Here is a 24,092-nt window from a genome sequence, read left to right as displayed (position 1 = left end):
AAACCGGAAACGCCGGATCAAAAGCGGGCCTCTCATGAATTTATTTGCGGAAATAAGATTTTTATTTCATGTACAAAAAATGTTGCCTGATTTCCGCATAGCAGACCATTTAACAATATTGGCATTATGTAATAACTACCTCATTGAGACCATGAGGCAACTGTCTCACTTAACGATTAAAGTACCAACTTAACTTGTCGAGAAAGATTTAGATGGTGTTTTTTTTAATTCAGGCCAGATCACTGTGTCGGTTAGATTTTTACATTTTTTAAATCTGCAACATAAAACTTGTGTAACTTTGTTTATTTTTTGATAAATTCTTATTCTGTTTTTGTTGTCGTTGTTGTTCATAATAGCATGAGCTAGTTTATAAAATTATAACATGTGATATCAGGTGGCATACATACATAACTTTTTCCTGGAGTCTCTACCATAATCATGACTAAAATTCCACATAGAAATAGTTATGTTATAACTATTCATATAAAACAATTTCATTTTCACATCGCATAAAAAATACGAAGTATTGACCTAATAACGGTATGCATTATTTCACGGAGTTGTAACATCAATTTTGCACACGGGCATACAGTTTTTCAAGTTAATTTAGCATATCTCTCAGGCAAGATCCAGAAAGCTTTTGTGTGTAAAGGTATTCAACATGAATGATTGGCAACTCTTGTTTACAGGACAATTTGGATCCTATAGGTTGCGTCCAAGAGTTTCGTCAAGCTTTTATGTACTGACGAAAAGCCATGACTAACGCACAAAATCATCGGATTTTGAAAACATATAAAATGTGCTGAGTTTTAAGCCAAAACTGTACACTTATGAAGAGATTTCTTATAGGCTAAAAAAGAAGCAAATCTTTTGAAATAAATTTACTCTAAAAGATCCAAATTATTGCCATTCTGAAATTTTATGATGAAGTTGAAATTCAAGGCCATATTTGGCCCAAAGTGAGCCTTGTCATTTGACCACGAAGAACAATAATAGAGAAAGATACATAAATTAAGACTCTTGTTTCTATAAAGTTTTCAATTCAGTAGCAAAAATGTCTGGATTTCTACCTTTTTGTCTATAATCCATTTTTTTCCTTGAAACTGTATAAATCTAGAGTTCTAGGATCTTCCATATCGTTTGAGAACACAATTGTCTAGAAATTCCAGTTGTCTGGAAATTCCAGTATTCCGGCGTCAAAGCATACAATAAAATAGATTTTCAAGACGTCATATATATTTGGACCGGAGGATAGAGGGTAACAAACAATATCTAGACAAATAGCCCTTTGAATGATTGGTTGATTATTGTGTGCCTTACGCAGCATCAACACAAAACGTCTTTATCGCAATGAGAGGTAATGGGCATGTAGATCATCAAGGTTATATTATATAGTCGAACTTCCCATTGATAGAAACAAGTGGATTGAATATACAACGTATATTGAAAAATAGAGAGAACCCATTGCAATTCTATACAATTTACACATTTTATTCATAACTAAAGAAGAAAATAAAAGATTGAGTAAAAGAAAAGCCTGGTGAACAAGTTTTAGTGAATGAGCCGTTGATGGAAAGGTTAAAGTACATGCATTTTTATACGACATTCCCATGAGAGCTTGTATAAATTTCCTATCATGATTTACTTGATAGTGGGTTGCTACTAACAAAGAAGGAATTCAACCAAGATTTCCAACGTACTTGGTTTAGTTGAAATCATGCATTGGAAAATTTAACGAACAGATGACGATGGATATATAGTATTTTGTCGTAACCATAATCCCGTCCTCTTTGCCGTTGAATGTGACCAACCGAATTAGACACATCACCGGGTTTAAAGGTAATTGCACGAGCAACACGGCAGCTGCCACGTGTGGAACAGGATATGCTTATCTTTCCGGAGCATCTGAAATCACAACCGGCATAAGTCTTTAGTTTTCTCATTTCTATTTTTGTGGGTTTTTTTTGCATAGCCATACGGTTTGTCTTTTGATCGTTTTTCATTTTTGCCAAGGCATTGTCAGTTTGATTTTGATTCACGAGTTTGACTTTGATATTTCTGGTCTTTTTCGCCACTCTTTGATAACCGATATCACGGACACACAGGGCCGTAACCAGGGGTTGAATTCAGGGGAGGCAGGGGTTTGGTGTCGTCGATTGAGGCCCCTTAGTTGGGGGGCACAACCCCCTCAGATTTTTTTCCACAGTAAAATGGCTAAACATTACCTGTTTTCCTCAAGACTCATCAGTATTTCTTGAACCTGGAAGCAATTTTTATGCAAAAATAAACGGAGATTGCTGTTAGGGGTGAGCCAAGGCTGTGTCTTGAAAGTACTTTGAACTATAATTATTAACATTAAATATATTGTGACCGCAGATTTTTACTCTCTCAATAAAATGGCTTAAAATTACCCGTTTTCCTTCGATTTCCTTACGTTAAGACTCATCAGGAAGACTTGAACATGGAAGCAATTTGTTTTGCAATTGATTATTATCTGTTTTTAAAGATATATTTGTTAAAAATCAAACTGGTAAGTTAAAAAAAATATGTAGGCCTAAAGCAAGATAATAGAACGCAAGATATTTTTTTTTATCGAGGACCTTGAATTTCAATATTGTAGAAAGCTGAACAGACATATATAGAACTACAACGAATGTCACGGAGTGTTTTACTACTAAGGCATTTACCATAATGTTCTCGCATGATCGGGAGACGTACTGTCTGACTAGACACGTTAAAAAAATATCCAACAGCTGATTCAGCCGGTAACGAATTTCAGTCCGATATCATAAAAGATTCACAATACAAAGGGAACTTCCTCTGCTTAATTGAGCCCCTAAATAAATGTGAATTGTTTTATTTAAAATTGTGGAAAGCCAAGTTGCTTATGCGTTCTCGTACAACATAGGAAATACTGAATAACAGATGGAAGGCCACTTAAAACAAAATACAAAAACAAATACTGAAATGGTTCACCGTTTCGATAAAAAATCCGGAAAATGACAGATACATCACAAATCATGATATCACTGTTAAAACTGTAAACATGTGTATTCAAGTTCTTCGTGTAGTACTACATATTGTTAATATTTCATTTAATAAATTTTTTGGTGTAGAAAATTCAGGGGAGACCTCCCCTGCCTCATAGGTAGTTACGGCCATGACACAACAGTTAAGTATAAACATTATTATAAATAAAACCCACATAATTTCGTTTAAATGCCACAGTTTAAGGTAACTAATCGTTTTTAAAAGTAAAGTACAACGGATGATTTTTTTTTCATATAGGTACACTTCGATCGAATTATCATTGTCACGGTAGGCACTGGACCCACCACCCTTATGATGCCAAGACACAGTATATAAATATCAATAGTAAAACTCAAATAATTGAATTGTTAATTTATATTTTTTATATGACTGATTTAAAAACGTAATCTATCTAGAGTTATAATGCATTGCCAATATTTCTTTTCCAATCCAACATATGCAATTCTAGTTTTCCCCTCAAAGGCATTATCTATCTAGGTGATAGATATACTAACATACCGGATATATTCATGATTAATATACCCTGCATGTTAACTGGGATATATATATAAACAGACTGCATTGTACTAGTATATATAATCATTTATTGTGTCAAATTTCAGTTATTGCCCTTTGAATTGGTAGTTTCCGTTGAAAAAAAACTAATATACCGAAAAATATAAAGAATGAACAAGTTTAGCAAGTTCTTATGTAGTTTTGTTGGATACGACAAAATTGGCGTTCCTTCTTTTGAGACTTTAATGAAATAAGTTTCCTCTATTTAGCCAAGATTTGGTTCATGTTTTTTCCCGTATTATACTGTAAGATTTTATGTTTTAGTGTGTTTGCTGTTTGCGTGTACATATATGCTGATCATCGATCGGGTTTATGAAGTCGACTGTAAGGCTTCTTTAGACCACAAGATACTTTTTTTGATATGCATATATGCCTACTTCAAATAATATTCACAGTGGCTCTCCATGCTAATATACACTCTACCAAAACAAGTTGACGAATATAAATTTCTTCAACAACAAAATTAAAAACTGAAACATATCTTTTGTCTTGTAAAGAAATATATGTTGTATTTTTTAATCTAATTTAAAATAGAAATGTGCGCAAAAGTGCAACGAATGAAATGCAAGTAATGGTAAACACCAGTACCTGTCGATAAGATTGTAAGTTCCTTCCTTCTTAATATAAATCATGAAATAAGGGCAGTCGTGAAAGAAAAGGAAGGTTTCCAAAAAAGAGTAAACTCCTCGGATCAAACGGAAAGTCCTTAATCAAATGACAAAATTCAAAGCTCAAACACACCAAATGAATGGATAACAACTGTCACATACCTGACTTGGTATATGCATTTTCTTATGTAGAAAATGTTTGATTAAACCTGGTTTTAAAGTAACTAAACCTCTCGCTTGTATGACAGTCGCATCAAATTCCATTTTATTACAAATAAAAGACTGCATAACAGTCACAGCCTCCTGTGCGATGTACGACGTTGTTAGTTTAACAAAAGGTATTATTTATTTTGAATAAGTATTAACAATTCTATGGAACTTCAAAGTAAATTAAAAAGGGGACATTTTAATTCGACTATATTGGTAAAATCGTTAAAAACAATCTTTTCTAGGGGCATGGTGCTTAGAAAATGGAATATAATCCTGTGACAGACAGTTGTAGAGTTTGCATTTAATTCTGTAAAATGTATTGAAAGTACACAGTAAATATTCTATACTTAAATAATATTAAGTATATTCTGACAAGACATAGTTTTGGAATGTTCAGTTCTCAGGTTGTTTCTACATATGGTTTTAAAGTGTATTTAGGGATAGCCTTGTAGACACATTAGTGCCCTGCATACTATTTTATTGTAATATCTTGTATTATACTTACAACGTCTTTTTATTATGAATTTCTATTTATGACAATATATAATATAAATACATATAAATGTGTTTACAAACTCTGACAATTTTGCATGATGTTGTATTCCGATACATCCCAGTGCCGTTGACAACTACATCAACATATTATACCCTCGCTCTAAAAGTGGGAGCGAATCCTATATTGCATCAATCTTATCCAGTCGTCCATTTCATCACAATTTTAGCAGATGATACTGTCAGAATAGAATGACTTTATCTAGTTTGCAGCATTGACAGTTTTTAAAAGAGTTGTAACGTTTTAATAAGCACTTTTCGGACCTTTCGGACACTAACTCCTGTTTACCGATACTTTAAATACATTATATTAAATCAACGTGAAACATTTTCATTACATATTGTTAAGGTACTATACTGAATAGAATAATTTTGAATACGACCAGAAGCATATACAATATGACTACGCACAACGTATGTGCGCCTTTGGGATATGTTGATATTATTTACTTTCTATATTACTTTGCATTATGAGTGTGAGAATGCAAGACAACACGTAGTACTGTCATACGTAAGAATTGAATTTTAAAATGATAGCAAAAATAGAATCAAGAACACACTGGTAGCAATTATCGTCAATTATTTATGTATTAACCATTGACTTTAAAACCTTAAGTCAAAGATAAATCGAAAATTTAACACAAAACCTTCACAACAGACAACGGGCGTGTGGAAATTCGTTTTCAATATTTGTTTAGATCGAATCCTATTCCAATCGTTATAAATAAAGGCAAATTACATTATAAATGTACTTAACATATATAAAAGTATGTAGTTATTGTAGGTTTTCACATTTAAGAACAAGTCCGTTTGTACAGGTCAGCAAAAAATGTAAAAGAGTCAACAACACGTGTCTGACAAAGAGGAGTTTAAAGCATTTTTTTTTTATGGAAAACCAATTTTCTGTAAGCCAAACATGTTTGCGTGACTGACAATAACGGAGATACCATGGACAAAGATGAATGCCTTTCTTCAGTACTTCAAAAACATTAAACCTTTGATATATATACCTCAGCAAATTTCAATAATATGCGGCCAATAAATAACGGTTATTAGTACCTGCAGAAAAGAATTTATTGTCTTGATTTATATATACTAAATAACACAAGTGTTAATTGCTCGGTGTCTCTTTTAATTATAAGGTAATGTTGCGCTTAATTGTATAATAAAATGTCGGTTTAGTCACATCAAACACCTCATAGTTAGTAACGTGCCAATAGTTGCTCCGATTCTACTTACATCTGCAGAAAGCTACGTCTTCGAGACTAAGATATAATTCAATTCAGCTAGTAGTTGCTCTTATGATATAAAAGGTTGGGGAAGGAGGGGGTAACATTTGCTCTTATGAACTATGAGCTTATCGAAAATTAATTCAAGAAATCATAGTAGTAGTTTTTATTTATTTGCATTTCTTCACCATACAGGTGGTTACTAAGTAAGTAATAAAAACATTCACATTTTGAAACGAATTCGCGAAGATTTATCTTTGGTATATTAAATAGGTGTTAATGGAATGCATGGGTTTGAATCTGTCGTAAAAAAGTTTAAATTAACTACGTCTCACGAAAAGCGCTGAAAGGAATTATTTCATTGAAATTGAATCATCTAAATTGCAGAATTTGACTGCCATTCATATTAACACGATATCTTGTAGTCCTTATTTGTACAAATGTATAGTAAATGCATTCAATCTTTATCTACGGTTATTATTGCATATTTTCCATATTTGATGGATGTTTGAACCGTATATAAACGACTGCTGAATGAAAGATAAGAGACATTTATCAAAAGTACCAGGATTTATAAAAAGACCATATAATTGATATTCATGTCAACACAGAAGTGCTGACTACTGGTCTGGTAATACCCTCGGGGACGAAACCTCCACCAACAAGTGGCATCGACCCAGTGGTGTAAACAGTTATCAAAGGTACCAGGATTATAATTTAATACGCCAAACGCGCGTTTCGTCTACATAAGACTCACCAATGACGCTCATATCAAAATAGTTATAAAGCCAAACAGGTACAAGTTGAAGAGCATTGAGGATCCAAAATTCCAAAAAGTTGTGCCAAATATGGCTATGGTTATCTATCCATGGGATAAGAAAATCCTTAGTTTTTTCGAAAAATTAAAAATTTTGTAATAGTAAATTTATAAAAAAAACCTTATAATTAAGAATTATAAATAGATAATCAGATATTAAAATAATTTGTCAAGTTGTTTTTTTCACTTAGTTTGAATGTCCCTCTGATATGTGCAACTAACATATATACCGGTATGGAATCACGAAAACAAATTGGTTTCACATACGCTTAGATTTCATAGAGTATCAAAAAATTCGAACAACCATATGTCAAATGAGCCAAAAACATAATATACAAGCTCTAACATGACACTCTTTTACTCGATTTACACACTCGTGTTCACCGTCAAACACATTTATTAGTCCAACAGGCAATATTTTCTAGTACCTTTGTGTGTGTATGCATATAAAAATAAGGAAACGAGGTATGATTGTCACTCGATTACCATGTCATATTTGGTCCTGGCTGTACACGCCGCTCTACATTTGTAATGAACGTTATCAACCATTTTGACAATTTATGAATTTGGAAATTATGTTATCCCCTTAAATATCCCCTGACGTTTCTATTTCAAAATTCAATTAATGTTGCTTTACAAAAAATAATTTTAATTAAAATATATAAATCATATATAAACGGATACACATATTGAAAGTAGACGTAGAGTATTACTTAAAAACTACAGGACTTTTTTAATACTTTGCCCATAAAGTATATAGTTTATATCATGTTATTCTAAAAAAATGAATAAAAATGGATCACGGATCTTTCTGTAAGGTACAGATTGTGAAAAAGTTGTCAGATTTTGTAATGCCCGTGTCACACTGTCCCGATTTTTATATACGATGGACACCCGAATGCGAAAATTGCAAGTTCGTACGAAGTTGGTCCCGATCTCGTTAAAATATCAAAAAGTGACCGAAGTAAGTACGATGAATAACGAAGTCTATACGATGGTGCCGAAATTATATACGATAGCAAAAGATGGACATACGAAGGTTAATCGAAGACGGGTATTTAAGCTTCATATCTCAGCCGAAGCCTACACGATGGATCACGAAGGCTACACGATGGATTACGAAGGCTGCACGATGGATTACGATGATGGCGCGATGGCCATACGATGTCTAAAAGATACGAGCAGAATTTCGACAACATATCGTTTCTGTACAAGTCTGCCATGCATGGCGGGAAATCGATCTTTTTGTCTAATTCTTATAAAACTAGAACCAAAATGCTCAAAACTTGGTATGGTGTTACTCTATAACCATTTTGTTTTCTATATGTCATATTTTGCCGCATTTGTTGCTTTCCCCACATCCTTCCTTTTGTCTATATTATTATGATATTCTCCTGGAAAGAGCTCTTTTTGAATAAAAGGGATCAACGAACCCATTACCTTACCTTTAAGATAGATCAGTAAACATTGGCATAATTATGGGTGATTATTCAGACTAGTGCACATATTTTACAGTTCAAACAAGGCAATGCCGAACGTGGCATCCCCTCGTATGTAACATATTGGGGACAAATATGGACACTATATTTGTATATGACACATGCAGAAAATGGTAAATTGAATACGGTATGCATATTTGATACATAAACTATTTTTTTAGAAATCAACCAAAACATTCAGTTACTGGAAATACGTTTAATATTGTCTTTAGAACCAGCAGGTAAAAAATGAGCAACCAGTTTCCTGTGTATTATGCTATTTCAAGGAGGAAAAAAAGTCCCTCTGCATGACCTTGACCTTTGGCCTTGAACGTAAAAAATGTCAGATCATTACAAGGAGGAACAATATACCAAATGTGGTTAAAATCTTTTGAAGCATATTGGTTTTATAGTTTCCACAAGGGTGATATCGCCTTGTATTACAACTGCCACTGTGACCTTGACCTTTGAACTTTAAAGTCAATAGCGCTTAAGATATTCTTAACGAGTAACACCATACCAAGTTTTGAGCATTTTGGTTCTAGAGTGTCCATAACAATTTTATCTACACGCAACTTACATGTAGTAGGCGAGGGGATAATAAACTAAGTTTTATAAGAATTAGACAAAAAGATCGATTTCCCGCCATGCATGGCAGACTTGTACAGAAACGATATGTTGTCGAAATTCTGTTCGTATCTTTTAGACATCGTATGGCCATCGCGCCATCATCGTAATCCATCGTGTAGCTTTCGTAATCCATCGTGTAGCTTTCGTAATCCATCGTGTAGCTTTCGTAATCCATCGTGTAGCCTTCGTGATCCATCGTGTAGGCTTCGGCTGAGATATGAAGCTTAAATACCCGTCTTCGGTTAACCTACGTATGTCCATCTCTTGCTGTCGTATATAATTTCGGCACCATCGTATAGACTTCGTTATTCATCGTACTTGCTTCGGTCACTTTTTGGTATTTTAACGAGATCGGGCCCAACTTCGTACGAACTTACAATTTTCGCATTCGGGTGTCCATCGTATATAAAAATCGGGACAGTGTGACGCGGGCATAAGGATTAAACATGGTAGAAGCACTTTTTTTTTGTAAATATGGAGAAAACTAGACTATAAAATTTTTAATTTGAAAAGATAGCTCGTATGGTGTGTATTCAGCAAATAACAACAATGATTTGGATTACCGTATACTCGTTTTTTTTTTTCAATATGACAAAATATGTACATTTATCGTAGTTAAAAAAATACAAAACTGATTGATAAAGCACAGTTTAAAAATTTTGAATCGATAAAATAATTTTCTGTTTTCTGTGTTTCGTTTTTCATTTAAATGAATTACATTTTTTCATCAATAGCTTATGTTATAAAAAAACCCCGAGACCAATCATTTGGAACTAATTGCAATCTAACTTAATTTGGACCCCTGACATTCTTCCTCAAATGTATAATCAAAATAACTCATCTGATGCCAAAATACCCTGCAAAATTGCAAAATCTACTATCATGATGTCTAATTACATTAGATATATAAAGCCTGGGATCCTGCCCCATCATAAGAGACGCAGAGGAAGTTGGGTCATGAACACCGACTATGTACTTTATAGACAACTCTTTAAAATCCGGCACAACAGATGGCAGCCGTCAGTCAAATGATCTTTGGTATCTTCGATTGACACTGACGAGAGGTTTTTTTTTTGTGTTCGTTTCCAGATGAAAATTAATGTTCCACTCGACATAGCCGTTTGGAAAAAAAAACATAATGTCAGGTATATGGTCCATAATACAAATGTTAAATCTAATTTTGATAGCTTAAGAGTATATATTATAGATGCTGCATAGATGGGATATCTACAATCACTACACCATCTACTGATTCTACAGTTTCTGTAAGAATACATTGCGGAATGAAGCTTTATTTAACGCACTATTAAAATCACACTTTTCTGCACTAGAGCGAATTTCGTTGAGATATCACTACGTCCTTGTGGAATTGTCATTTTTTGTCTTGTCAATCATTTTAGAATTCTGATATTTTATCTATTTTTCTAAAAAAAATATTTTCTGTTCTCTTACTGATCACCTTTCAAAATGACGTATATAAGTGACACACACTTACCAAAACCCCAACAATGTGACCTTTTTGCTGTTCAGACATTCATTCTATTACAATGTCACGTTAAAAAATCTCTGACATTAAAGCGTATTCAAATATTGTAGCCGATCTTGTCAGATTAACCTTCACCAAGAAGGATCAAATTAAGCAGTCAAAATCTAAAATAAATGAAGGGGTAATTTTGACACCCTATTTTAGAATAATAAAGAGTGGTAAAACTACTAGAATGTATATCAATATAAGAATATTTGAACAATGTCAATGTCAAAGCAAAGTACATGCCATTTCTGAATAAGCAGACATACTTTTTGTTATCACTTAATGAAGACTGAAATCTACTGGAATAAAACAGGTGGGAAAGATACAGGTTTGCCAACGTAATGTGTTACCTGCGTCAAGAAAGCATCAGAAACGAGTGTTTCTTATTTTCTTAATCTTGATATTCTGTCACCATCATATAGACTTATATTTTTATTAACTATATACATATGTAACAAGTGTTCTTTTTGCAATTTTTATAAATACCCTTTTAAAAATCTACGTGTCACTTTCAAATGTTATACATGCATTTGAACATTTCAAAAAGAAAAATATCAAATAAACCTTTGATCGTAATAAGTCGTGGTATCTGATTCAATGCATGTGATTGTGTGAAAAAATCCTAATAAAACACAGTTGAATGTTCACGCTTTGAAAATTCAAGGTACAATTAAAACTCTTACAGTCACGATACAATTCTAAATGTCAAGTAAAAGTTAGCATAGTAGAAACAATAAAACATGTTTTAAAGTATCCACTTTGGTGATAACCATGTACCCTACTTACTAGAAATAGATCTAAATTAGAAACATATTGCACAAATATTAAAAATAGGTGTTGAAAATTTTGATTTCACTTATCTTTTAAGTTTATTCCACTACATTATTATTTCAAAATGAACAATCAGCAAATTATATCTGACATTGGTATAAAGATTGATTTCAGAAATGATTGCGATGGCGAAAAAATTAAATTCTTTTGTGAAATTATGATATCTCCTTGATTCATGACAACATTTTTTTTATAATAAATAGTTGAATTCTTGAGTTAAAGCATTCAGTCTTTCAAATGGACTGTAGTTGGATAATTGCTAATTTGTTAACGTTTCTTAATACAAAAAAAAATAGAGGAAAAGATTAGTTAAAATTTTAAATTATAGGAATTCTTCTATAAAACGGAAAGAACACTTAACAGTGATCAGTGTAATTGCGACGAAATAAATCTTTCCACAATAGAAAATAATAAAAAGATCTCAAAGCTTTAGTTACGACGATGTTATGTCGATGAGGTTAGTACTCAAGAAGCTTAGTATTGTGATCAAATTGACACGTTTGATATATTCATTGAACATTAGAAGCAGTTTAATCAATAACGTTTACACAGATATAATTAAAAGTCTTGACCAATACTTAAGAATAAAAGCCGTTTCAAAATACAAAAAAAAGTTATCTGTGTATCATCAGAACAAGCAGTTGGTGTATCCAATTGATACGCAATTCTGTTTTCAACAGCGAGCCGTAACAGTTGATAATTTCAGCTCCAATTAAAAAATCTGTTTAAGATAATTATCAATGTCAAATGTCTGTACATCCACTGTTCTTTGAAACAGGTGTTGCACTGTTTAATTCACATTCAAAACCATGGCTTCAATAAAATGCTGATAGATATGTTTTTTTAATCAAGTCGGTGAAACGACCTCTTTTTTTGTATAACGATGTACGCATGGTGATGCGCTGTAATATATACTTTAATTAAGTCTAACCTATAATTTCGTATTACACGGTTAGTGAATTAAAAGATTATAAAAAGTAATACACCTAAAGGATGACATACCGTTGCCGAGAGTAAATAAATTCCGCGTTGACGTGTGTTGTTTTATTATTATCAAATTGCCATTGATCATTTAAACACAAAGTTGACTTTCTTTAAAAAGATCCATATACATTAGCCAGTTAAATGTGAAGATTTGTGGCAATTCATTGAGGCGTATATCTATTTATTTTCATTTATCCTGGTGTGTTTATTTGTCAATGACTTCTTATATAAATTTTTTCTATGCTAATTTAGGATTATGTAACGCCATGTCAACTTATTTTGGAAGTGGATTCAGCATGCAATATGATAGCTACTCTTTTGATTATTTTGCCAAACCATCTGTTCAGAAGTTACATTTGTAGGTAAATATTTCTTTTTGTGTTAATTCGATAAGAAATGGAGATCCGTGTTATATTTAGTCATCTTGAAAAATATTTAGTTATATTAATGATTGTTTTGGACAACTTTTGTGTGAGTTACGGAAACCAGTGTTCATTTCAAAATGGCAAGTGTACTTATGAAATTAACCTATCAAATTCAAATACTGAGTGCGAATCTAAAAGAACAAAAATTCCAATGGCGAACGAAAACGATATATACGGACAAAATGATGAAAAAATGTCTCGGATGCAGCACGATTTTCATACTGTAACAGAACAACATAAAAACAGAATCGAGGAGTTGGAAGCTTCCGTTCAAAAACTGTTAAGATCTGCCGTGGCTGGACCTGTTAGCCAACAAGTTAAAACAAGACGTTTAGACGAGGACCAGGTCATCATTGGAACTCTCCCTCAAGGTACTATTAACCATTCTGAAAGTGGATTACTTAAAAAACTTTACGATGAATTTTCAATTTTACGGACTCGTTTGCATAAAAGAACAACCCAGCTTTTAGATACAGAAGCAAAATTGAATGAAACCACACATTTATTTACTAAAACCCAAGACGAACTTCTCGATCAGGGGGACAAGCTGATGATTTCAGAACACAAAGTAGCGACTCTTGAACAAGAAAGGTATATATTGAAAAATCAAGTAAAGCACACAACTGAAAAATTTAAAGAATTACAGATTAGATTTAACGTGACTGATGCTAAGGTATTCGATCTGGAAAACCAACTGTACACATTGGTCAGATCGGAGTCAAATTTAAAAGAAGAAATTGGAACTTATAAATGGAAATTGTCGCAGGTGGAAAAAGCATATGGAATACTGCAAGGAAATTATTCCGGATTACAACAGAAGTTACACAAGACAGAACAAACACTGCAAAAAGCTGAATTCGATCTAATGGAATGTTTCACAGGTAACTTCTTTTTAATAACTGTAATGAAGGAAAACCAACTCTCGATTACAATTTTAAGCAATTATGCTCATTGTTGAAGGCCTACGGTGACCTATGATTGCTAATTTCAGTGTAATTTTGGTCTCTTGTGGGGAGTTGTCTCATTGGCAATAATATCACATCTTCTTTTTTCTTTTATATATATATATACAACTCGTATAAACATCAACCCAATATGATAGAAATTATTATAAATTAAGGAATGTATCTCCCTCATGCAAAGCTCTGATTCCTTTCACGGATTTGGCTATACTTTTTGGACCTTTTGGATTATAGCTCTTCATCTTTTATATAAGCTTTGGATTTCAAATATTTTGGCCACGAGCATCACTGAAGAGACATGTATTGTCGAAAAGCGCATCTGGTGCAAGAAAATTGGTACCGTCAATTTTATTAGATCTGTAAATTTGCTTTCGCAAATTTTTGGTTCTTCCCTCGCCGGGATTCGAACCCATGCTACTGTGATATCGTGACACCAAATCGCCTGCACTGCAGCCGTCCCGCTAGACCACACGACCACCTGGGCTCTCAAAAAAAGAGCTTTCGCTGGCCGTGTGTTACCTTTCCACGTCAGTTTTAATCTAGAGGCGTGCTACAGTACATGATGTATAAGGCATGAAGATGTTATTGTTACAGATCAGCTAAATTATCTATAGTAAAGGATACTACAAATTAATGTAATATACAGTCACAGAAAATAATTATATTTATAAGTACGTCTGAGTCAGTGACAACTCTAAAACAGATGTATCCGTCGGATCGCCATCAATGATGGGGATACATGGCTGTGTACATAATGTATATACAACTCGTCTAAACATCAATCCAACAATGTTAGATCTGTAAATTTGCTTTCGCAAATTTTTGGTTCTTCTCTCGCCGGGATTCGAACCCATGCTACTGTGATATCGTGACACCAAATCGCCTGCACTGCAGCCGTCCCGCTAGATATGTATATACTGTATATTTGAATCAAAATTTCACGTTTGTCTTATTTAATTAAAGTCAAAATGATAATACAAAACCTATAAACATATGATTTTCCTGAAATAAAAAATCAAACGAGTCAATAGCGATGAAAATCTCATGTCTTTAGGATGAGCATTTTCTAAAAATAAAATAAACAGCCATTTGATAAATCAGTTATGTTTCACAAAAAGTAAAGGTTAATCCAGGCCTTTGACATTTTTTTTAGTTGTTTCAGTATCAAAAACTTTTCATCTTCCTACCTATAGATCCCACACTAAGATACAAACTTGTTAGCTGAAACCTACTTTATCTTTTCCTTTTTAACTAACAGTTAAAAAAGCAACAATACCAAACTTCAAGGAAAATCCAAAACGGAAAGCCCTTCATAATGACAAAATCAAAAGTTCAAATGCATCAAACGAATGGAAAACAACTGTCGTAGTCATGACTTGCTGCTACAGGCATTTCCCCAAGTACCATGTATAAAAAGGCAACAGTAGTATACCGCTGTTCGAAATTCAAGTTCCAAAATGTTGCGATCAATACGGCTAGGGTTTTCTGCCTGGATCAATACGGCTATGGGTTTCTGCCTTGGTTAAGAACATCTTTATTCTTTAGAATAAACCTACTATTATTAATATTCAACTATTCCAAAAAAAAAGGGAATGATTTAAAAACATTTTGCAAAAATAGTTATGTAAATGGTTAACAACCGACTTTTAATTTTCTACTAATAACAGTAGAAAAACCCAATTAAGAAAGAAAAAAGTGAAGATATGCATATATGTGTCATCTATTTTCATATTTCTAATTTTAAAAAAAACGGACGAAAGATACCAGAGGGACAATCAAACCCCTAGATTAAAAATAAACTGACAACGCCATGTCTAAAAAATAAAAAAGTACAAAGTTCAAGAGCACAGAGGACCAAAAGTTCCAAAACGTTGCGATCAATACGGCTAAGGCTTTCTGCCTGGATCAATACGGTTATAGGTTTCTGCCTGGGTTAAGAACATCCTTATTAATTAGAATAAACCTACTATTATTAATTAATAAATAAGCATTTGTCCTTGTAACTTAATTTCCAGGTGTATCCGTAAGGTCAATGAGAAAACTTGAAATAGTCTACATAAGTCATGTCAGATAATTACAAGATGTGTTATTTATTAACTGTGATATGCACTAGAAAAAAATAACTCTAAAATTAAAATAAAGCCGATTTAAAAAAAGTAAAAATAATTCAATTAACAATGTATTATAATCATGATATCAAGTGATATCAGGTTTATTTCATTTCGTTTGTTAGGGTGTTTAAGTTTAAATTGAAAAGTTTGTGAATGGTAATTCTATCTGTCTTCAAAGATACTCTGAGTGGAAACTATAGAATTTATTGACATCACTTTTGTAATAGCGACATAATGAGATAAAACGTTTTTCTCCGTAAAGGATACAATTCCAAAGTATATATAAGTAACTGAACACAAAGCAATTAAAAAAAAAAACAATCTCAAAACCAATTAAATGCAAAAATGATGAAAATTTGAACTGTTTTAAGCTCAGTTCCGAAACATGACCGAAATACATTAAAATAGCATTCTTGCTTGCATTTAGTTCAAAGCTTGAAAAGTGTACATAGATTTATTGTCAAACAGAAGTTTTATATATATACTTCACTATTATGATTTACCCAAATGTAGTTTTAATATAAGTACTGACAATATTAAGTGCAGACTGACAATATCCACTTATAATTAGGCATTTGTTGTAAGTTAGTTTAAACATTTTTATAATTATACATTTCGTAATGACGCAGACAGACTTGTTTGTTAATAATTAATGACACGCATTATATTATTTTATATGTCAGAGTTATCAACTGGGGTATCCAAGTTTTTGTACTTTTATAACCACATGCAAACGTCCATACATGAACAAATTCCAATAAAAGTCGATATTGCAATTTGATAAAAAAAAAAAAAAAAAAATGCACATTCTCACAACGTCCGGTAGGTATCGACCTCAGGTCTTCCATGACCGCAGTGCTTTATCACCTTAAAATGTATATGTGTTCTTCAGAATAAATACCATTTGTAAATTTACCTCCATTTTATCACCGCCAACTATGCACGATATTGTAAGGCTTAAAAAGCCTTGAATCGGTTGACAAAATGTTGGATGAATAACTGCTTCTCTCATAAAAAATAAAAAATCCTATTATGCTTCGTATATATAAAGTAAGAAAACCAAGGACATCCTCTATGGTTTAATAGTGTTGAACACTCAACCGACTTTTAATTTTCTACTAATAAAAGTCTTTTTTCACACCTAGAATAACCCAATTAAGAAAGAAAAAAGTGAAGATATGCATATATGTGTCATCTATTTTCATATTTCGTATTCAAACAATAGGGACGAAAGATACCAGAGGGACAATCAAACTTATAGATTAAAAATAAACTGACAACGCCATGTCTAAAAAATAAAAAGACAAACAGACAAATTATAGTACAGAAGACACAACATAGCTTACAGTTATAATAATTTTTTTTTCCATCTTTGGTTGACGATTTGAATATTATGGGCTAAAAACGGAAATTGTCATACGGATTTTGTCAAAAGAACAAATTACTATGACGTTGACATTTTCTTCGGTAATTTATGCCCTTAGATTCTAAATCTATGATAGAAACTTCCTCGTGCAGAATTGAACTCAGAACTGCGTAGGCACTACTATGTTTATGCACTCCAACATTACATTTTTGGTCTTCCAAGTATTGGTCTCGAGTACATATGTAGGTATGTTTTGATTCACAAACATTAGTAATTATAAATCAAGAAGACGATTGTTGAAAATCAACGTAGGTTTAAATATGAAACAAATAAATTTCCATCTTCTCTCTATAATCTGTGTTTGCACGGTTCAACTGTAAATCGAGTTTGATTTATGTGTAATATTTGTGAAGAAAATACTCTTTAACCTCACAGTTGGTAGTTAAGCCAAGATTTATTTTGACGCAAATAAAAAAAAATGTTCTTTGAGATCGCTTTTATTCTGGTAAGCGATATTTAATGATTTTTGCATGTTTGCGGTAAGTGTTTACAAGCATATCGATAGAAAAGATATCTCTGTATTGCGGTTTGTTTATCTGATGTTGGGAATTTTCGGTAAACTATTTACCATACTTCTTCAAAGTTATTTTTAAATTATCTAAATTAAATATTGTATATTAATTGAGTATCTTAATTATTTTGTTTGTTACACATGCAACTCTTGTGTAAATTAAAGACAGATTAAAAAAAGTTTTTCTCTAATAAACCCATTGTGAAATTCTGTTATTGAAGTATATTATTTAACCCCTTTAACAAATAAATGGATCACACATTTTTATGATTTAAAGCATGAATAATTCATATATTTTAACAAATAAAGAGTTAATTGAAATAAAACCCGACAGATTTTTTTGTAGCACTATTGCATCAAACTATTTATATATTAGTTTCCTAAAATTTAGCATTCACCCATGTCTTCCGTTGTTGCTTGTGATTGATATCATATTTGTTTTCTATGTTGGATAAAGTCTTCTTTCAATTTATCTGTGTGACCTTTACCATAGTGGCTTCTTTCCATTTATCTGTGTGACCTTTACCATGGTGGCTTCTTTCCATTTATCTGTGTGACCTTTACCATGGTGGCTTCTTTCCATTTATCTGTTTGACCTTTACCATGGTGGCTTCTTTCCATTTATCTGTGTGACCTTTACCATGGTGGCTTCTTTCCATTTATCTGTTTGACCTTTACCATGGTGGCAAAGAACTGTGATAATGCAAATGGACACTCTTTTATATGTTTGGCTCTAATTACCAGAGTGGCATATAAACTCGGATGAAGCAAAAGGAGAGTCATTTAATCTGGTTTGATCTAACTAGGTTCGTTCGCGTAGAAGCTCTTATGTTGAAAGGTAAGAGTCTTGTGCATTGTTGGCTTTAACTAAGGTGGCCTAGAGACTATAATATCATAAGAGGAAAGGCATTTTAAGTGGTTGGCTCTCACAAGGGTCGCTATAATTCTTTATATTTTTCAGTTAGTAAAATAACCATTGTTATATTATAGTTCGTTTCTGTGTGTGTTACGTTTTAATGTTGTGCTTCTGTTGTGTCGTAGTTCTCTTATATTTGATGCGTTTCCCCCAGTTTTAATTTTTAACCCGGATTTGTTTTTTCTCTATCGATTTATGAATTTCGAACAGCGGTATACTACTGTTATTCATTTATCAGTAGCATTAAGGTACAAATTGAATATAGGTGCGGTCATAATAAGCTGTGACAGTCATTCAAATATATAAATACAAAACAACTGTTTTTTTAGATATGCATAGCTCGTTTTTAGATGAAATGCATTTGACAAAAATGTACATCGATCATCCTCTTTCGTTTTAACATCTCCAAAATAATTTCCGAAAGATTTTTAGTTGTCATCAAATTATGACCTAGTATAAAAGTAACACGAGATTTGTGTTTCACTTCAAAATGTTTTCATATTTCCAAAGCAAAAAATTAACATTTTCATTATTCATTGACAGCGTAACACAACATATATATTGTTCAAGTCTCCTCTTTACAAAATGTAATTGTAGAAGGACATGCAACTGTTATATATTATTAGTAACATATCATTTTATATTAATTCATAAGACACACACTTCATTAGCATACTAAACGGTGAGGATTGTATGCCATATCTGATAACAATGTGCATACATGTCAGAAACGATATCAAAAGAATGTTTAAGTGTTACATATGAAACGATCATAATGCTAATAAAAGTGATATTTAACCTTCCAGGTACAAGATTCCTTCAACTTTGATCTCCCATGCATGTTTAAGGGAAATGTATTTTCTAAATGTTTCTATACTTGTAAGTCAAATATGTAAGGTAAAACAAAGACTTCTTGTAAAAAACTGAAGACACCGAGTACATCAAACAACATTTAAAAAATTGTTATTGTGATTGTGATTGTGATTATTCCTATTGGAACACATCCGTGGAGTCACACAGATATCACATAGGTCTATCTCAGTGGCGGATCCAAAACTTTTCATAAAAGGGGGGGGGGGGGGGAGCTGACTGAACTAAGGGGGCCCGCCCCAGTCATACTTCAGTGATTCCCTATATAATCAACCAAATTTTCCTAGAGCCGCCTATGTATCAAAATCTTAGTGGTGTCCTTAAATCTTAAAGGTAAAAAAAAAGTATGTCTTCAATATGTAAGCCGCAATCTAAAAGCGTCCATGTGAGTAGAAACTTATTAAAGATGTGAATCATAGGAAATGCAAGCAAAATATATTAATAGATCAAGGGCATCGTTGAAATGCACTGTCCTATACAGGTGCCTCGATTTGATTCATAAAGTATAACAATTTTCATTCTGTTGAATGAAGTTTATGTTCATATGCAAGCTTGCATGCTGCTTTATTTGTCATGAGAAGTGTTTTTATATCGAGGGCGTCGTGAGAAAGTATCATTATTTAACAATATTTCTAGATTGACCAAAATATTTTAATTTTGTAAAAAAACTCATCATAGATACCAGGACTAAATTTTATATATACGCCAGACGCGTGTGTATACAAGACGCCAGAAATCATCTGCACTCCATCTGTATACAATTTTCAAGAAATTGGACTAGTTATGTGCATACCAATTCATACCAATGACTTTTAACATATTTTTTCACATCAATATAATTGCAACTAAGCTCAAATACATTATATCAATGTAGGTGTTTTACGTACATCCCATATTTCATTGTCATATGATATACATTAACACACAGCTCACAAAAGTATCAGGTAGACTTGACAAATTTAGATGATCAACAGTAGGGATGAAATTTAACACAACTTTTCTATCTTGTGGGCATACAATGTGTGTTATGGAAGAAAAAACTAGATCTTATATATATAATAGCATTAATTAGAATACTAATTTTTGATAATGTTAGGTATTCCCATATTTCACGTGGTCGAATTATTCATGCATTCTTTTGCTTTTTTTCTTAAGTTTTCAAAGAAGCTTTTATTACAATTGACTTTTTATGGTTTTTGTTGTTTGTAACTGTCATGTCTATCCATTTTCATGATCAACTTGTTTTGTCACATTGGTCACGCAATTAGGTTTGGGCACCAAGTTAAATAGTTATGCTTGTAGTTATAATGAGATATGTTCTCATAAGTGGTACCTTATCGCCAATCATAACTTACTTTGTTCTTTATCAATAGTATGATTATGGTTGTCACTGCTATATAAATCCGAAAATGCGGTGACACCATGGCACTTAGCTTCCGGTGAGCGACGCGTAGCTGAGACGATTACTAACTGTTTCTGAGTTTTCTCGTGATAATGTTATGCATAGATGCTATATGAAGAAATACAGACTTTCTACGCCCTACTTATGATGTGCAGTCTTTCAAATGTTCTGCAATTACAACATCGTTTTATAGTAGGGATATTTGCAGTTATGTTTTGACATTTTGCTATTTCCTTGAAAAAACTGATATTCTAATTAAAAGGCGTTTACCCTTTCCCTTGCATCAGTACCTTTTTGTTTTTTCCATAACTTGAAGGAAATGTCAGCAGAGATGTTTTTTCAAACCGACAGAGCGGACATATTTGATGTTTTCATAGCTGTCGGATATTAGTTTACGTAAAACTCAAAATTACCTGAATTATATTGTTCAGTTTTACTTTGAGAAATAATTTTAATACGAATGTTAAGATTTTTTTATACGGTTTAAAAAACAGCAACACAAATCAACAAATCCTTGAAGGTCGGTATTATAGTTATTTTACTGTTTATACTGTTAACCTTGATGTTGACTTCAGGTAAAACCGTCTTAATTTTTAACGGGGTTTATAATATAGTGTACTATAAAAGTTATAGCAATACGTAGGCAAGACTGAAAAAGAATAAAACTGATAAAATTTTTATATGAATTTTTAGTTGTACGCTAAAAGGTTCACAGTCCTTCGTACGTTTCTGGTTCACATTTCTTTGAATTTCGTACACAATTGCAAATAGTTTTAATTTGAAAATGACTTGTTTAATAATGAAAGTGTACCTAATGATCTGTGCTACAACCGGGTTAATTACCTATCTAATGTATGTGCACTTACGATTATTTTCGCTTAAAAGTTATCAAAATTTTAACTTTAATCAAATTGATACCGCTACTGACAGCATACTGAGTAATACTTGGAGGTATGGTTTATAACTACAGCTAATCGAAAACTGAAACGATTAAACGAAAGAAAATTAGGACAACATCATAAAGAGGTACTATGAACGTTAATTATAATTATATGTTTTTTTAAAAGCGAGTAAAGAATTAATGCGACATTATAAAAAAGTAAAATCACAAAAAAACTCTGATAAAAATTCAAACGGAAAGTCCATATAAATCAAATGGCATATTCAAAAGCTCAAACACATCGAATGAATGGATAACAACTGCCACATTCCTGACAACTTCAGACATTTTCTTAAGTAGACAATGATGGATTAAGCCTGGTTTTATAGCTACCTAAACCTCTCACTTGTACTACATAATCAAATGCCTGTACCAAGTCAGGAGTATGACAATTGTTATCCATTCGTTTGATGTGCTTGAGGTTTCGATTTTGCTGTTTGATAAGGGACTCTCCGTTTTGAATTTTACACGGAGTTCGGTATGTTTGTGATATTACTTTTTGTATGACATTTGCATACAATTCCATAATATTGACAACAATGTGTGAACAAAACAAACAGACATGATAGTTATAATAAAAATGTCAAAAAAATAGAGAAGTTAACATTGAGTTATAATCTTAATCACTTAAAAAAACCCATAACAAATATGCAACATACTTCCATTTTCTATTTACTCTCAAGTTTTAGATTTTAAATTACCCGATTATGTATCTTTTCCATCTTTATAAATAAAAAAATTTAAGCGATTTCATTCCTTTTTTGATAATTAGTCTATCAAAAGTTTTTCATTCATAGAATATAATTTATAAAAAACAAATTTAATCACAATACCTCTAAAATTAAATTGCAATTATCTACATTGTCAAAATCAGCATTTTTCAATATTCCAAAGGATAGATACAATGCACCGTAAAGATACAATAACTCCAACTAGACCTGATCTTTGTTACATTATAATTGATAGGTAGGTATATGATCTTGTATATTAAGCATTCTCCAAGTAATAATAATCTAGAAATCATTAAAGTTTGTTTTCCCTCCATCTTCAATGAGCGTAACTAGCGTAACTCGTAAATGGTATCAGCCATGTCAGTGCAAATTAAACTGCACCTGTGTTTTATTATCAATAGTATCATGTAGAAAACCAACTGTTTCCGTTGGGAGGACGAACAAAGAAGCCAGTGTTCTTACATTTCATTGTTTATGTACCATAATCAATGAGCATTTGGAACGATCTGGCCAGTTACGCTCATCGGTGGCTTATAAATGTCATTTATCTGAACAAAAATTGAATTCGTACTCGGGAGTCACGTTTCTTCGGAAAATGCATGTATCTAGTTAGAACCATGACAGTTGTCATTCACTTGTGTAGTTGATTGAAAGCAATTAATTTTGTCAGTTTTAATTATGAATTACCTCTTTTTTTAATTTAGCTTGGAGTTCGGTATTTTTGTTATAATAACTTTTTTTGAAATTCGCCAAGATTGAAGTCAAACAAATTAATGTTTTGTGATATCATATCAACAGATTGTCATATAAATATATTGGATCATTCTATTGTTGACATTCTGATCTTTCTCGTCGTGCTATGTGTTATTCTGACGGACAAACAGTGTTAAATTGGGGGTTTTTCTTCATGCAATGACTGTTGGCTGATACTCTTGCAGGTGGACTGTAAGATCCCGAGGGTATCATTAGATAGGGATTCGGTACCGATATATCTTAAGACACATTTCTCAAGTTCCCCGTTGATTAACTAACAAATTATATAGAAACTAATATTCCATGTCACTAAGGCATAGTTGACCGAAGATGAAATTGGTTTTTTATGTACTGTTTTGTCGTCATATAACTTCTTACCTTTAAAAATACAGATTTGAGCATTTCCGATTCAAAATGCGTTCAATAACACGACATTAATTTTAATTCGTATGTCTTACTTCTTTTTTGGGGGGTTGATTGTTGGGTAAACCCAATCAACCCCAAATCACATGATTGCCGCCAAGAAATATTGAGGTTGGTCACAGTTAGTTATTATGGTGGCTGAAACG

General features: G+C 32.4%; 1 protein-coding gene across 1 annotated transcript in view; it reads left to right on the top strand.

The window, feature by feature from the left end:
• The first annotated feature begins 12,566 nt into the window (after positions 1-12,566).
• LOC139520681 (uncharacterized) overlaps positions 12,567-24,092 on the top strand; it is a 42,272-nt gene continuing 30,746 nt past the window's right edge. Inside the window, exon 1 of the mRNA XM_071313548.1 lies at positions 12,567-13,782. Within this exon, the coding sequence (XP_071169649.1) occupies positions 12,873-13,782 (910 nt within the window). The 5' untranslated portion in view covers positions 12,567-12,872. The remainder of the gene's footprint in view (positions 13,783-24,092) is intronic.

Source organism: Mytilus edulis, chromosome 4, assembly GCF_963676685.1.
Source record: "Mytilus edulis chromosome 4, xbMytEdul2.2, whole genome shotgun sequence".
In the NCBI taxonomy this organism is placed as follows: Eukaryota; Metazoa; Mollusca; class Bivalvia; order Mytilida; family Mytilidae; genus Mytilus; species Mytilus edulis.
This window is presented reverse-complemented; position numbering and strand designations above follow the sequence as displayed.